The sequence below is a fragment of the Petromyzon marinus genome, chromosome 49, assembly GCF_048934315.1.
Source record: "Petromyzon marinus isolate PM22_M1 ecotype Great Lakes invasive population chromosome 49, UKy_Petmar_22M1.pri1.0, whole genome shotgun sequence".
NCBI classification, from domain to species: domain Eukaryota; kingdom Metazoa; phylum Chordata; class Hyperoartia; order Petromyzontiformes; family Petromyzontidae; genus Petromyzon; species Petromyzon marinus.
This window is the reverse complement of record NC_133715.1, coordinates 3,931,287-3,948,481: the sequence shown is the minus strand read 5'-3', so window position 1 is coordinate 3,948,481 and position 17,195 is coordinate 3,931,287. Positions and strand designations below refer to the sequence as shown.

General features: G+C 47.2%; 1 protein-coding gene across 1 annotated transcript; it reads right to left on the bottom strand.

The window, feature by feature from the left end:
* Window positions 1-612: 612 nt before the first annotated feature.
* Window positions 613-16,631, bottom strand: RRS1 (regulator of ribosome synthesis 1). Its single transcript, XM_032972592.2, has 11 exons — window positions 16,433-16,631; window positions 13,773-13,884; window positions 10,858-10,896; window positions 10,134-10,235; window positions 9,405-9,483; window positions 8,291-8,398; window positions 6,849-6,895; window positions 5,683-5,748; window positions 5,157-5,198; window positions 2,906-3,004; window positions 613-932 (listed from the first exon to the last, which is right to left on the bottom strand). The coding sequence occupies exons 1-11, from the start codon at window positions 16,585-16,587 to the stop codon at window positions 669-671; spliced, it is 1,113 nt and encodes a 370-aa protein (XP_032828483.1). The 5' UTR covers window positions 16,588-16,631; the 3' UTR covers window positions 613-668.
* Between the last annotated feature and the right edge of the window lie 564 nt (window positions 16,632-17,195).

Genomic DNA, 17,195 nt, shown 5'->3' with positions numbered 1-17,195 from the left:
ACTAGTTAAGAACCGAGTACAAATTCTGTTTGATCGCTCGCTCGCTCTTTTGCTCAACTCGGCTGTCAAGTAACCCAACCGTCAGCCACAACACCTCCACGCTCGCTCCACTCGAGTTGAATCACCTCCACGCGATCATCCAAAACGCAGTGTGCCTCATCAGATGCCTTAATGACAGTTGGCCCACTGGATTCAAAACTATTAAAGCAACTTCTTGAAAAAATATATTTTCAGCAATTAATCTTTACCGCAGTGTTCTTCACTAATTTTCAGAGGGGGGGGGGGGCACTTTCGCCGAAAAGACATCATCAGTGTGAGGGCCCACCACATATTTGAAACCATTGGGGGGGTTTGACAGAAGCACGACGGGGGTGTTTTCACTCCGTGTATTGTGGGGGGGGGCCCGCACTAAAGGCCACCAGGGGCACACGGGGCCTTGCAACGAAGAACATTGCTTTACCGTACAACTAATCAGCGAAATACAATACACAAGCTGGAGTCGGCGAGATATTAAATGCATTGAAATGTTTCATGAACACACACGCTCGGTAGTTCGCTTAAATTAATATGCGTACAGATTGCTCATGACAAAAACAACTCCGCAACAGAAAAAAAAGGAACGGCTTCTTTTATTGAAAAGGTATTCACAAATTTACACAAATCCTTATTCACTTTCTCCCCTTTCCACCCCGACTACTCTTGCCCCCTCTGCCAAACTTACTCCCCATCTTGCCGGAGAAAGAATTCCGCCCTTTCCCAGCCTGTCCCTTCTTCGAGCTGCCACCACCGCCGCCACCGCCTCCTCCTCTGCCCGATCCTCCGGACCTCTTCCCAGCACCCCTTCCACCGCCGCCACCTCTCCTCCCGCCCCTCTTCTTCATTCTCTCCAGAGCCGCCTCCTTTTGCTCCTCCCGAATTTGCTTGTTCACGGCCTGAGCGAACGTGTCCACATGCATGGGAAAACGATTAATCAACTTCTAAACAAAGCGTTTGTTGACACTGATGCTGCCACTGCGTTGGCAATGGTGCAGACATGAATACACATTCGTTAATATCGCTGTGGCCTTAAAAATAAGCATAATAGGTGACATTTTGGGCAATGGCTCTTCTTCATAGCACTTCTAAACAGATCTCCTTTAAAAGAGCAACTCCTGGTTCTCGTGGGGTCCTTACATTGTATTGCGATGTCCTCTTTAGTGGGGACGAGTTTTTACTTGACAGAATTTTCAAAGTTCACGATGCAACGATTACTCCGATACCATTTTAATTGTGTTTAACATTTTTATCGTCTGGGTTTTGCGCTTTGGAGTACAAATACTGCTGAAAGTTTAAACTGCTGTTCACTCCACAAAGGCCTGCCATCAGTCTTTATATTCGTTACAATTTCACAATCTACAATGCGTACAAAGCACATGCTCTCGGAAAACGTTGACGTCATAAAACTGTCATGCCATCATTTTATCTGGAAATGTAACGGGTAATATCGCATTGCTTTTCAGGACTTTAAAATATTACTGTGAACGTTATTGTTTTTGTAAACAGTTCTTTAGGAGATTAAATGTTTGAAAAATTTAATAGAGCCACGATAGTCATTGCCAAACGTGGAATTGCCACATCACAGGGGCGACACGGCCGCTCACGATGGTCGTCGACACCTGGTCAGGTGGACTTGGCGGAAGGACGGAGTGTTTAATTCCTCATTGAGGGGTTGACTCGATCTATCATCCCTCTGGGGTCATTAAAATATCTACCATTTTCGTGTGGGGAAGTCATCAGTGGTTGTCCCAAGGAAAAACCACCCCCGACATAGGCAAGTAGAATTTCCCCCAGTGGCTCAGGGCTGTAAATCAGATGAGCATCGCCTTGACGTGTGCTTATGTTGAACTTCTTTTGCACTGTACATAGCCAACCGTGATAATGAGAAGTGCGGTGGGGGTGGAAGGGGGAAGGACAAACTAAACACAAAGAGCAGTTCTAAAGAAATTCATTTTCAATCAATATTTAAAAGTTCACAGCTGCAGTGGCTTCATTTTAGCAGATCACTGTAACCGTTTCAACAGTCAGCAGAGGATCACAGCAGCGCGGGGAGCGAGACCGATCGCGACATCAAAGAAGCCCTAGCGGCACTACACATCACAAAGCAGCCCTCCCCACCCCTCCTCGGCTGGTGCAAAGTGCTCACCATACACATAAATCATTTGCTATACAAACACATTATTCCAGACGAGAGCCAATGCAGAGTAAACCAAAAACCACAAACGTCATACGCATTTCAGGCTTTTGCCATTTCATCAATGACCAGGACGAGATCGTCCAAAGCAAAAATGCTTGTAAACCCGATTTAATCTTGGAATGAGCTTATCCAAGTGTCAAAACCAAGATTGCAACGGAGCTGGCTCCATGTTCTGACACAAACACAGCATTAACTGCGTTGCCTGCTTGCAGAGTTTTCCATCAGCTCTCGACTACTCGGCCTCAAGTGACAAAATCGGATAAAGTTAAGTCCCATAGTGTCATGACGGCGAAATGGCCCAAGCGCTAGCTCGTTCTACGCTCGTTGCGGAGGTTCGAATCCCACTGCCAGGCGTGGTTAACGCTGCCAGTGTGCTAAACGTAAAAATACGCGCACCGTCTATTTCAGAGCGAACGTCAATGATCTCCCCGTGAAGTTGTTTTCAAGAGAGTGGCCCCATCATGTGCCGGTGGTCAAGGTCCAAATAAAAAAAAATAAAGCCACAAATGACCCAATTGGAATATACACAACAACCATCGTCCCCCTATTGCGAAAACGTGGGCAGTACCCTCCTGAAGAAGAGTTGCGAGACTCTGTGAGAGGCTTTCCCGGGTAAACAAGCGTTGTCATAATAAACCACCCAGCTTCCTCCAGGCGATGGTCAAGACCTACCCTGGTGATGTCCATCTTGGGCTTCTTGCTGTTCATGGCTTTCAGCATACTCAGCTGTTGCTCCTTTTCCTTGGACAGGTCTCCAACCAATGGCGAGAACTGCACCACACGCATGCACACGTTATATGTACATCGTGATGAATTTTTCAAAAGAAAAACGTACCTGCGAGTTACTGAACTAGATTTACACGTGTTTGTTGAACTTCTTTCGCACCATACGTAGTCAACCGTACTAATTGGAGGTGCGGGGGAAGGCCAAACTAAACACAAAAACCAGTTCTAAAGAAATGAGTTTTCAATCTAGATGTAATTGTGCATAGCTCCAGTGACTTCCTAATATTGGAAGAGCATTCCAGACGGCCACAGAAGGGCATCTGAAAGTATGCTGAGTGAGACCGAACCAGTTGATAAGGGCAAGACATTCTGTGCGAGTCTACGGACCTATGCGTCAGTATATGGGTCTATAATCTGCATACCTCTTGGATTGTATTCCTCTTATATTTATTCCTCTTATAAACGTGTGACCAAGCCATCTGTGTGTCGCTTCCATAACCTTCAAGATTATTTGTAATCCATTGTTCATTGTCCTAGACATTTTCCCTCTCGGTTCTAAAAAAATGAGTTTTCAATCGAGATGATTTAAAAGCTCCCAGTGGCTTCCTAAAATTGGAAGAGCATTCCAGACGGCCCGCAGAAGCGCATCTAAAAGCGTGCGATGCAGTGACCGTTCTTTGTAATAGCAACATCAGCCCCTACTGTGAAACCAGTCCGGTGTGAAACAGTGCCTGCCTCCGCGACAGCCTTGCACTATAAGAATGCCGCAAATGCCAAATCTACAAAGTTATTCTTCTTGTACACAGCATCCTTTGGGAGCCTAATACAACTTTTGCCTATCGACTTTGTCCAAGTGCTCAACAGTTTAATCAGCCTGCGTAAACGCGAGATTTTAGGTATATATATTTTTTAAGATATCATGAAACCAGACATGGGATGAACAACCAATGTTGAGCCGTTAACACTGGAGATATTTCTATTTTTGCGGAGCTGAACACACAAAGCCACAAGGCGCGGACATTTGTGCGCAAAGCATAGCCTTCACAGTATCAACGGTTTCCTACGCGCCATCTGGGATTGTGCATACATGCCCTTATTTGCATGGCTGCTGATGTTGATGTTGAACCACTATAACATTTTACATTGAGGTGGTTGAGCCAGATAATCGCGTCGGAAGTAGCAGAGTGCATCGCTGGTCTGTGATGATGCCGCCCCTTCATATTTGCAAATCAGGAATAGAGCCGTAAAAATGTCCCATGGTTAGTTTCTGGGTGACCACAGTCACACACGGGAGAGGTTTTAATTAGCCATTTGTCTGTCTTCAAGTATCGGCATCTGCTGCCGTGGTTTGTGCAGCGGATGTGGTTTAGGGTTTTTGCCCATAAGCTTCGCGGAAGATGGAATCCAGGGATCTTCCCATACACGCACTGCTCAGAGCCACCTTCGAATCAGAACCACTATTTATCCTGGAGAAATCCGATAAGCTACGCGGGCTCTTATTCACGGATGTCCAATGTATGCGAGCAGATCTCCACGTGTCTAATAATGGTCAGGTTAATAATGTGCCAGCACATGCCATGAGCAGCAGTAATAATAAATAAACAGAGAATGTATTATTGGTTCTTTTGGTAAAGTCACGTAGAAGGGAAACAATAAAATAATACAAATATAAAACTATTAAATTCTCACGACGTTTCGATTGCAACACAAGCAATCATTATCAGGTGTGAAAAACCACATCAATAAAATTTGAAAAAAGTGGAGGTTTTTTTTAACGTTAGCACCACGAAGAGCGATTTGACAGTTTGTTCAGATGGACGAGTCCATCTATGTTCGGAAAAGAGGGGGGGAGACAAAAATGATGAATGCGGTCTGAAAGCCACCGTAAGAGTGAACAATAAATTAAGACCCGAAATGGTTTATAAAATCGCTCTCCGTGGTGCTAACGTCAAAAATAACCGCCACTTTTTTCAAATTGTATTGCTGTGGTTTTTCACACCTGACGATGATTGCTTGTGTTGCAGCCGAAACGTCGTGAGAATTTTATTGTTTTACATTTTTATTATTTTATTGTTTCCCTTCTACGTGACTTTACCGAAAGAACCAAGAATATGAATCCCTGCGGTCACGAAAGCTTTAAATCACAATTTAAACAGAGAACGCTTGAGGACACTGGAACCAGAGGGCAAGCACCCACCTTTCTCTTCTTCCCGTAATTCCGGTCCTCTTTTTCTTTTGGCTGAAAAGTAACGAAACAAAACACCGCCAGTTAAACAACGCCTTGGTCATCATCGCCCTTATTTCAGCGCAGCACAGAAATTAACCGCTGTGGGTTTCCTCCCACACGTATGAACACTCATTCATGAAGATGGTACAAACATCCTCATTATAGGACCGCAGAGCTTGGGAAATTGTTGGCGCCGGTTCTTGCTGCCTTCCCCCTGTTTTATCTGTCGTTTCCCGTGCCTCCGTTAAAATCTTGTGCGCGTTATCAATTCTACAGCGTTTGAAGAGATGCAATTTGCATGGACGGCTGCTTAAAATATACAGGTATATTTAATTATCATATGTGCGGTTAAAAGTGTTTAGGGATGGCTACAATAGCAAAACGCGCATTCCCCTTGGCCCAGGGTCCGTGTCACCACGTTAAGACCATGACAAAAATCTAAATGTTTTAGCCCGAACATTTCACAATGTTCAATCACGACCGCAACTCGGCTTACCAGTTTGTTCTGAAACTTGCCGACGGAGGCAGTTGCCCTCTTGGCCACGTAGATGGCTTTCCCGAGCTGCAGCGACAAGCACAGACACAAGAGCGGGCAACGTCACGTCACCTGGAAAATTGGGGCCTGCGTTTTACTAATTCGGCGAATATGGTGGCGGCTTGCCCTTCCCACTCCTGACTGCCCCACCCCCACCACCACCTCCTCAATCACGGCCGCCTCTCACACGCGGCCAGTGTCTAGACTAGCGGTGGCCGATCACGTCGATGATCGTGGACCCACGGGTGGATGGCAAAACATTATTTCGTGGGTCTCAGGACAAATCATGACAAGCGCATGCGTAAGCAACTTTCAAAACGGCTCATGGCAAGTAGAATCCCGTAAGAAATCATACATTAACTTCCACCAATAGATGGCGTTAGTACTTCACGGCTATTGTATATACTACAGGGTTAAATCAGGGTAATTGTTGGTCAGAGCTTTCCGGTGGATCGCGTAGCCCGTTGAAATCCACCGACAAGGATCACAGCGCTCACTCTATTGGCCTTGGCTCGTCTATACAGACACAACCTGCGACGACACACAGGGGCCGGTACGTTTGTTTGTACGCTACTGAACACAACAGCGCTAGAACCGCAGGATGGGAGATGCACGGGGCGAGCACTGTACGCAATGTCGTCGTTTAAAGGAGACAAAAGGTTCTCTCTTCTTTCATCATCATCATTATCAGCCATGATCAATCCACTGCTGGATGAAGGCCTCCCCAAGTAGTTGCCGTCCTCTCACATTTGTGCCGTCTAACAATCGACCCAAGCGCCCGAAAATTTAACCAATTCTCACTGCGACATTTCCGGCAAATGCGGTCTCGTTCGCACGCCGTGTGAACCCACGCCGCACCGTCACTGTGTTTTGGTCGTTAGCGGCAGGAATGCGTTTCCCCCCGGCAGGTGCAATGCCGACGAGCTGCCGACCGGCAACAGATTCATTACAAAGGGCGGCCCGCGCATCGCAGAGCTTGCGTGGGATGACGCGAGCTTCTCCTTCTGCGACGAACACTGAAGGGCAGATTGGGTGGTAGACATGCACGCAGGCTGAACTTCTTTCGCACCGTAACACGTTGCCAACCGTGGCTAATCGGAGGTGCGGGTTAAAGAGGGGCAACTCACATCGTCGCGGCTCGGCTTCTCAGGCGGCGTGGCGCCCGCAGCAGATGCTGCAACGCAACAAAGCACCAAACGATTATTTACATTTTACATCGGCAGCAATCAACACGTAAAGGGGAGAACGCTAGGGGACTAGAGGACAGAGTAAAAGGGCAGGGGCAGAAACCACAAGTGAAATAAGCGAACGTCGCTAATACTTTGGCAACAGTTACGGTCTTGCATTTTTTTTTTATATTCAGGACTTGAGCTTTTCATTATTTGTCGCACGTGCTTGAAGTATTTTACAAAGTAAACTCTCAGTGCTTCACGGAGCACTGGACAGTGTGCTTCTTGACCTTCGCTCGGCCTGCCCAGTGGTGGAAATGTCTCAGAACTGTTATCATCCTTTCTGTAAGACCAACGACTGCTGGTGTACCACCACGTGGTGCATCTTTACCCCCAGGATACCCACCAACATAAACAAATTTGGCCACACCCTGCTGAATAGTCAAAACCAGTCAAAGTTTTGCCTGCTTATACAAACTGGAAAACACTGGTCTGGAAGACCATAAATTAAACAGTTCAATTTTGGGGCAATGAGATATATATGTCCATATTCGATTCGTAATGGTTTTTGAGTGCGGCCACGTTATGGATCTGACCAAATTTGTGTCGTTAAGACCCTCCACCACCCGACAATCACATTACCATGCGTACAAGCGTTTAACGTGCCAATTATTGTTTTTCACTCACCTGTAAGTTGATTAACAATTTTCACAACCAAATGTATCAATTAGTTATCCGTGTTTACTTTACTTTTCAGATGTGAACAGCGATACCCATGCAGCACCATATACATGTAAATACCAACGGCATATCAATTTTTTTTCTCTCTCATTGAGCCGTTAACATCCCAGCGGTGGGGGACAATGCCTCCTCCTCCTCCTCCTCCTCACAGTTCCTTCCAATATTCGTGACCTTTTGCGACCTCCAATATCGAAACGGAGTCTTTATTAGCATCAACTGTGCCATGGTGGCGAGACGTTAACTACCTCTCCTGGAAGAGAGGAGGTCGTAGGTTCGTCCCTGACCATGACGCTTGTATATTTGGAGTTTCCATGTTCTCCCCGTGGCCGCACAGATTTTTCTCCGGGTCCCCTGGTTCCCTGGTTTTTCCTTCCACATTTAGAAACATGCGTTTCAGAGTATTTGGCTGCTATAAATATCCACACGATAAGCCACTTTCATTGAGCTATCATTTGTGGCCAGGTCGCTGCTGAAAAAGAGCTATATATAGCTCCGTGGGCCTTACCTGATGAAATAAAAATAGTTTAGTTTTATAGTTTTTATAGTTTAGTTTCAACTCCGTCCCCGACACGCGTGTGCGTCGACGCGGGAGCGCGGACGCGTCTGCAACGGCAAGCGGCCACACGCAGGCATCAGCGGTGGGCGAGCAGGCGACTCACCACTCCTCTTTTGCCCGCGGGCGATGTTGCGGAGGCGGTTCAGCTCGTTCTTGGCCACGCGCTCCTTCTTGGCGTTGATTCTCTTCGCGAACTGATCCTCGTTGGGGTCTGGGAAAGGAGGCGCGGCAAACACAGGGCGGTTGGGGGGGGGGGGGGGGAGGCCAAGCTCACAACCAACACACGCATCCCTCGCTCGCCCCGTTGTCACGTTCACCTACACGTTTTACGTGCATCTCAGAGTCAAGGTGAGCGCTGTAATACGATAAAAATCGTACACCCGACAAAATCACCGATCAGAGATTTGCCCATATACGGAAGTGGGCTGGGCCTTGGCCGTAAGGGGCGTCTCTGCCCATATATGGTATTGTGTATCGTTTTTCGAGATTAAGTGTATTGATTCCACTCAATCACAATTTGCGGATTAATCGCTGTGTCGATTCCATGCCAATTGAGCCATGGTTCGAGTCATGTGACACACACTCCCTTCATTTGATTGACTAATATCAGCAAGGTTGGCGATTCCATCGCAGTCCGCTTTAATTGTATCACAGCGCCCTTGAACTCACATGAACTATCATACCATGTGCCAGATATTACGAAATGTTTGGGTGCACAATACGGTACACCCTCGTTTTTCATGAACTTGCTATCCGTGATTTTGGCTATTCACGAACCGCATCTGGTACTCTACACGACTGCATCGAGAGAGAGAGAAAAAATACGATGAGATATAAAGTGATGAGAGAATGTGATGCAAGAAAGTGATGAGAAAGTTATTTAAAGCAAATCATGTAAAAGATAGGTTTTTGAAGGCCAATATCATTATCCGCAAAATGTTCTATTCACGAGCATCTCCGGAATGTATCCCTCGCGCATACCGAGGGAATACCGTAAATGTTTAAAAAAAATTATCTGGGAGCGGAGCAAACAATGAGCATTCCCGGGGCATTCCCACAGTCAACCAAAATGCGAGAGGACCAGCCGTGTGACCACCGTGCCCCCTCTGTCTTGTGGCTCCCGGCCGTACAAAGCTTTCTAAGTGTGGCTCGCAGGGTCGGCAACATTGTCCGGCCCTGCACACGGCGGGTGCAAGGGGATACTGTCGAGCACTCACCGACGTGATCCGGCACCTCGATGAGCCAGTCCTGTGTGTTGTCGTTGGCGCGTTTATACCCCCAGCGTGGCCGCCACTCCTGCACACACACACACACGGAACCCCCGCCGCCCTGCTAGTTTAAGACCAGGAAAGACCGCTGAAGCAGGTGTTGTTCGGCAGCACCTATTAAGGCCAGCATCACACCCGATGTTAAACGACGTTACCAATGCACATGCCGAGCCGGCCATGACAGTGACAACCCCCCTTGCTGAGGCCGCCCTGGCATCTGTTGGGGGCTGCCTTCGTCACACGCTGGCTGTCCCTAGGGGCTCGCTGTTGGTTGTTGTTGTTGTTGGTACCGAGCCCAAGTTGCTTCATGCCTTGCTTCTTTCCCATATTCCCCCTGCATGGCTGCTGTATATGTGGAGTTTGCGTGGTCGCGTGGATTTTTCTCCGGGTCCTCCGGTTTTTTCCCTCCACGTTTATAAACACGCGTCTAAGAGTATTTGGGCTGCTAAATTACCCACGTGATTAGCCACCTCATTGAGCTATCATTTGTTGCCAGGTCGCTTCTTAAAAACAGCTGTATAGCTCAGTGGGCCATACCTGCTACAAGTTCAGTAGTCGGTAGTTTCACGAAAATGTTATTGTCGGCGGCATAAATCGAGTACACAGTTGAACCCAGACATAATGAATTACTGATCATCCTTTTCACTAGGAAAACTACGTTTGAAGGGATACTCGTACCTTCTTCTCCTCGTCCCACACACGCCGGCTCTTCTTTCTGTTCTTGATTCCCTTCAAGCTGGCGAACTCTTCCCAGCGCGTAGCCGGACGAGCCTTGGGGATCTAAGGGGCACATAGTACAGGAATCAAGTTTAGCTAGTGTTGACGATACCGTATTTCTCTTCATTACAAGATGCTCCGGAAAGTACAATGGACCCCAAACGTGTGCCCAGTGTCAATAAAGTTATACAGAACTAACAAAGATCTCACATATAGCCTTAACAGACTGTGCTATTAGCGAGCAGCTATGAAGCCCTGTACGATACATAAGAGGGTGGCGATATTTACACACCACATTAGGTACTCATTTGAGGCTGAGTCGAGCTAGGGGAGGCCCAGGACCAGTACAGATAATCGTCACTGGTGTTGGCCGTGGGTGGGAATCGAGCTCGGGTCGCAGGGTTTGTAGCGTAGTGCACTAACCATTACACTACTGCTCCCACAACTAATCGCACGCACACACATACGTATTGGATTATAAAACGAAACCCACAACTTTTGCGGGAGAGAAAAAATGCCTCTTAAGATCTGGAGGATATGGTAAACCGTTGCTAGGAACCACGCAGGATGGAGATAACACCACTGGCATATAAATTATGCCTCAATGATCGCCGAGGTCCCGGAATACAAGAGGAGATGGACACAATAACGCCGAGAATAATGGTGAAATTGACATCACACCCACCGGCCTCTCCCTGGGCACAGGCGTCGTTGGGCTTGGAAGCTGCAGACAGTGGGAAGGGGGTGGGAAGAGAAGAGCGTCGACAACAATTAGTTGCGATGAACAAAGACACGTGCAGCAGGAGGCTACGCTGCAGGAGGCTACGCTGCACGCGGCTTGGAATCCAACACTCTGGAGGTAGCAAGGGTTGGTGGTGGATCACACACAAATCCCTGAAACTCCCTCGTGACCCGTTGGGTGTCGAAGGTGGCCATACCTTCCGGCTCGTCACGGGTATGGCGGTTACAGCCAGTTGTTAAATGTGTATGCGAATGCCATCTGTGTAGGAACTGAGGGTTAACCGCCCTGCAAGCATGGCTTTACTTGAGATGTGCAGGTTTCCTCTCTGATGTACAGTTGATCATCGATTATCCGGCGGCTTCGGGGAGGGGGAACGTGGCGCCAGATTTTCAAAAACGCCGGATAATCACTCCACCATCATTATTGACATTTGATTATTTGCGCACATTCCTGCATAACATTAGGTGTTGTGTATATGTTTTGTTTTAAAATTGTTCACGATATGAAATTGGTATAAACGCGGGCAAAAATAAATACAGTAAAACCTTGGATTGCGACTAACTTGGTCTGCGAGTGTTTTGCAAGACGAGCAAAAATGTAAAATAAATATGAATTTGATAAACGAGCGAGGTTTTGCAATACGAGCAGTACGTATATACGCTTTGTCTGCTGAGCGTCACGTGATCACAACTGATATACGAGTGCTTTGATATACGAGTGCTTTGGATTACAAACACGTTTCCAAAACGAATTATGCTCGCAATCCAATGTTTTACTCTATATCAATGTAAAAAGATACCCCATTTACTGAACCGTACTTAACACTCCAATCTCGAAGACTCTGCATGGGGTGATGTACGTACTATGGTGTTTCAACGACATGACTGTGTTTGACACGCATTTTTCGCTGGATAGCACTGTATATTTTCTGCTTTTATGACTGTAGTTATTAGTCATGAAAAATATAGTGCAGGATTTCATTCTTTAAATTGTTAAATGTAGTGTATTATGTACTGTCTATAATATGACAATGAAATGGAACATTGCTAAATTTTTTGTCACGTACACGGTGCCGATCGCCAGACTGGTTACAGCCTTTAGAGCGGTTTTGCCAGATCGCCCTGCGACCACCGGATAATGTTGGAAGCTGGGTAATCGCATGCCGGATAATCGATGATCAACTGGATAAACACTCATTCATGGGTATGGCAAAATACAACCAATATAGGGCCACAGAGCTTAGATAATTGTTGGCACAGGCTTGGGAGACCTTCCTGCATGTCTGTAGTTTCCTCCACGTCCGAATAATTATGCCTCTGAAGGCAAATACTAAGTCTGCGCGTTCCAATTATAAACGATTTGTATTATCCTGGCTGGCTTGTGTGACGGTGGATAGCTGCGTGGGAGTGGAAAGACACTGGTGACACTTCATTACTCTCACATGGTCTCACATGTCCAACACAACCAGCCCAAATAGAGCGTCTACACAGCAGACCAACCTCAATTAACCCTCTCCTGTTCCGAGGCAACTGCAAGTTGCAAGGTGTGTCACGTTCACCGCTGAATCTCGGAACGTGCAAGCGGTTCCGTGTTAATTTCATTTTGAGAGGCATAGCACCGTTTTGAAAGAAATTGTACTCACCGCAGAGAACCGTAGCGACACAACCGCACTCTGTGATAGCTGGCACCAGACTGTGCCATAACGCCCTACCGCATGGCCTTGTGGGAGTCATTTTATTTACGTTTTTCTTCTGGTCACGTTTCAAATCAGAAGAAAAACTGATGATGTACACGTACATCATTGGAACGGGAAAGGTTTTACTATACAGTTGTCCCTCACTATAACGCGGTTCACCTTTCGCGGCCTCGTGGATTTTTTTTAGTGTAATTTTGCACGCTTTTTTTTCCTGCGTACAGTATGAACGCGCATTGTGTTCGGCATCCTGATTGGCTAAGGGAGAACCGCACACGTGTTCTGCGTCCTGATTAGCTAAGGGAGTACAGAATGCGTTCGGCTAGCCAGATTTACAAAAATGTTTGGGCTTGAAAACAGGTTTTGATCTTTGGTTTCATTTACTAATATTGTACTTATTTTTTTGAAATCTGCGAAAGTTTGAACTTTGAGTGTTTAAATAAGAGAGAAATGTGAGAAAATGTTAATGCCTGTCTGAGAAAAGTGTATAAAAGTGTGTGGTTAGGGGTTTTACGGCCTTAAACCATGTATAATAATTGTAAAAAAATAAAGCTGATTACTTCGCGGATTTCGTCTATTGCGGGTTATTTTTAGAACGTATCCCCCGCGATAAACGAGGGACCACTGTACATCAGTTCCACATCCATTTTTAACTGTAAAAAATATGCACGACAATCTCCACTGTGAAAGGACTTCACAACACCACGTTTCCTACTTCGTGCCATATATATATACACGATGCACACGCAGATTATGGCAAGGTGTGCTGGGGCACAGTTGTGACGCATCACGTTGGAGGCAGGGTTAAATGGCTCGTGCAGGTACCATGGTGTGTCGCTGCGGCTCCTAATACTCGCTCGCCTAGTTGGTGACCAGCGCTGGAGTTTGTGAGCCCATCGGTGTGGAACGTCTGCCATTATTCCCGAGTTGTATTCGAGCCCTCCACGCACTCCGCTTTCCTCCCAGATTCAAAACATTGCATACAAATGATCACAACAATCCCATTGTAGGATTCTCTGAAACAGTCGTGAAATTCAAATTCAGCTTTCCTGATGAAAGGAAATAAATTTTTGGTCCACCGAGGCCAATTACTTTTCGACAGCCAGCGTGAACGCGGACACAGATGTGTCGTACTGGCTACACACACGCAGGTCACGTGGCCTACCTTTGCGATGATGACGTCATCAACGCGCTCCGTCGGCAATTTCCAAATCTCATTTATCAGCAGCTGTGTGTTGTCTCTTGCCAGGGCCATCAGGTAACCAGCGCTATCTCTCCTGTAAGAAAATGCAGAGGCAACAGAATTTCAAGTTTAACAATTATACGTCCACATTTTTCAAGAATGACAGCGATTTATGACCGAGGCGAGCAAGGCACAAGGGGGCAACGATAAACATCTGCCTCATATACAGTGCTTAGGGCTTAGGATATCAGAATAAGGTTTAGAGGATGGTGTTAGGGTTTCAGGATAGCGTTTAGGTGCTGGGGTTAGAATTTCATGTTCAGGTTTCAGGGTTTAGGGGTTAGGGTTTTTGGATTCGTTTTTGGGACAGCAGTCTCAGCCACTGCATGAAGGTACAGCACAGGCCTGCCCACCTAACAGTGTACCAGCCTCAGGCTAGCTCAACAGTGGCGACCTTGAGCCGAATGGTTGGAACATCAACCCTTCTTATAACAGGAGTCTGGCCATCCAGAGCCCAACTATTGTCTACTTGCCTTTCCAACAGGTGGCGGTCATTTAATAATTTCCAGAGACAACGATGTATATGTACCGTTGAACTTTTTTCGAACCGTACGAGGCCAACCGTGCTCATCGGAGGTGCGACAAACGATAGTGAACATAACGGCAGCGATGATGATGATGGGGGTGGTCGTGGCAATGATGGTGACAATGAAATTCATGATCAGGCTTAAATCTGCCCGTGTCCGGCACACCACATTCAGTATACCACTCGCTTTGGCTGTGGCTGTTGTGGTCACATGCCTCCTCCAGGCTACCAGCAACATGGAAAATATTCAATGGGAAATTAACACCGGTTATGACGACGGTACAGTTTACGCACGGAGACGATAACGGTTATTGTTGTCGACCCCGACCGAGATTGTGAACTCAAAACTTCTGAATTGAATCGTCTCACTTCTCCATTCACACCGGACACACGCAATGCGCATCATTCAGAGACCCAGGAACCAGCCAGTCTCCCGGCACCACCACCACCAATCACCACCTTCATAACACGAGACGACCTCAAAATGACTTAATCCGGACGGTAGTACGGTACTCTATTATCCGGATTAAGGGCGCTTTATAAATTTTAAGTATTACTTTTAGAAGACCGACGACTTGCCCTGCGCCGTAGTTTTAAACAAAAGTTGACTGTGCATCTTATAAACCCGGTAGGCGTTTGTGTTATCAAATGTGTAAACTATTGCGCCACCGGGCACAATGGTCTCCTAATCCAGAAAATACGGCGATCGACTTTTTAAAATAAAAAAAATCCATGAAATTTCCTTACCACATATATTTGCTTTCCGCTGTTTGGTTGAGTGGTGCACAAGTGCAATTAACAAACTTATCAAATCCGTCAAAGATCGCGGCCTTTTAAAAAAAGACAATATATAATGGGCGACGTTTCGGGCAACGGCCCTTGTGTTTGGTTTTTGTGTTATTAAAACACAGGACACTGAACGCCTATTTACCCAAAGCTGCGCCTGGATATCGTGCGACCCGCGTGGCGTGAGGGGGCCCTCATCCAGCAGTGGAGCGACTCAATGTTCTTCTGCACGTGCCGTGTGGGTGGTCAAGGCCCCAGCGAGACCGGGCCATCGCCCGTTTTTCACCTCAGGTTTCGGGACAAACCTCCCCTCTCCTCCACAAGATAAACAAACCACTCACATCTCTCGGGATAAGGGGACCCAGAACCCCTTGGCCCTCGACCACACAGGGGGTCGGGGCAGGCAACATAACAAGATCTTCTTTGGTTCTTTCGGTAAAGTCACGTAGAATGAGAATAAAATAATAAATTGATAAAATAAAATAACACAATAAAATTCTCACGACGTTTCGGCCACAACACAAGCGGCCTGGAGGACAGCTCCAGCGCTGTCCTCCAGACAGTCTCGTCCCTTCACCTGATGAAGGCCGCTTGTGTTGTGGCCGAAACGTCGTGAGAATTTTATTGTTATTTTATTTTATCAATTTATTATTTTATTCTCATTCTACGTGACTTTACCGAAAGAACCAAAGAAGAGGAATCCTTGCAGTCACGAAAGCTTTAAATCGAAACATAACAAGATCCCATTTTTATTAATTCGGCAAAAATCAACTGAATATTGCAAGTGCCTCAATGCACACGAACACGAGGGGTCCTTAAAGAGCCACAGCTTGCTGACCCGTGCCTGAGACCCCCCCACACCCCCCCATCTATCGTCAGCCATGGTCTCAATCCACTGCTGGATGAAGGCGTACCCAAGCCGCCACCACCACATTTGCGATGTTAACAATCCACCAGATGAGCTAAAGCAATTCCATCGCTCCATCTCCACGGGCGGCCCGGGGCTCACACTCTATCTCTCCCCAACGCGTTCCCGGCTGTTGGCCTGGCAGTCGGTATATTGTTACTGACCGTCGGCCATTCTACCATCATTATCATCAGCAGTAAGTAGTTTCCCTGCACTCGTGTCCACTCGAGCGACCCAAGTGACAAAGCAGCAGCGGAGACTGCCAAACACGTGGCCACCACGTGGATGTTGCTGCATCCCCTCCCACACCACCTGGAAACTCTCTCCACACGCACGCACCGCAACCGGGGGGCCGCCGCTCACCGCAACTCGGACAAGTCGAGGGGGTTCTTGTCCACGGCCGTGAGGTTGCCCAGGTCGAACTCCACCTCGATGTCCTTGTGCACCGTGATCCGACGGAGTCGCTCGGCGTCCTCCCGCTCGGCCTGCGCCAGGACGCTCTCCACGGTGGCCGCCATCGCTGATGCTGTGGGGGTGGGGGGAAATCGCGCGTGGCATCACGGGTAAAGTGCGATGGGGCGGGTGGGGCGCGGTGCCAGAGTAGAGGTTAAAAAAACCTCTGTGTTTTGAGACCCCGCCCCTCCCCTCCCCCGACAGGATTCAGATTGCCGTCCATAAATGACGTCACGCGATTTTGTACGATTTTTGACCACCCCCCCCCCCACATCGTCACACGGCGTCACAAAAAGTCAGACCCCCCCCTCAAATATGACGTCACAAAGCTGTGCCCCCCCCCCCCCAAATATAAAAAAACATGCTTCAAATCGCTTTAAACGCTTGTCATTGTAGTGCGTATTTAATGTGGCGCTGCACTCTGATGTTGTAGGAAAAAAACATTTATCAAAAAGTCTATTTAATTAAGTAGAACGTGTTGTCTATATTTATTTAAAGTTGCGCATTTTGATGTGACGTCACATTTCTCAAACCCCCCCCCCCCTCGTCACACATCGTCACAAATGTCTGACCCCCCCACCCCCCCAGGTGCGTGACGTCATTTATGGACGGCCCCTAATACCTTATTTTTTATTTTATTTATTTTTCTAACTACGTGACTTTACCGAAAGAA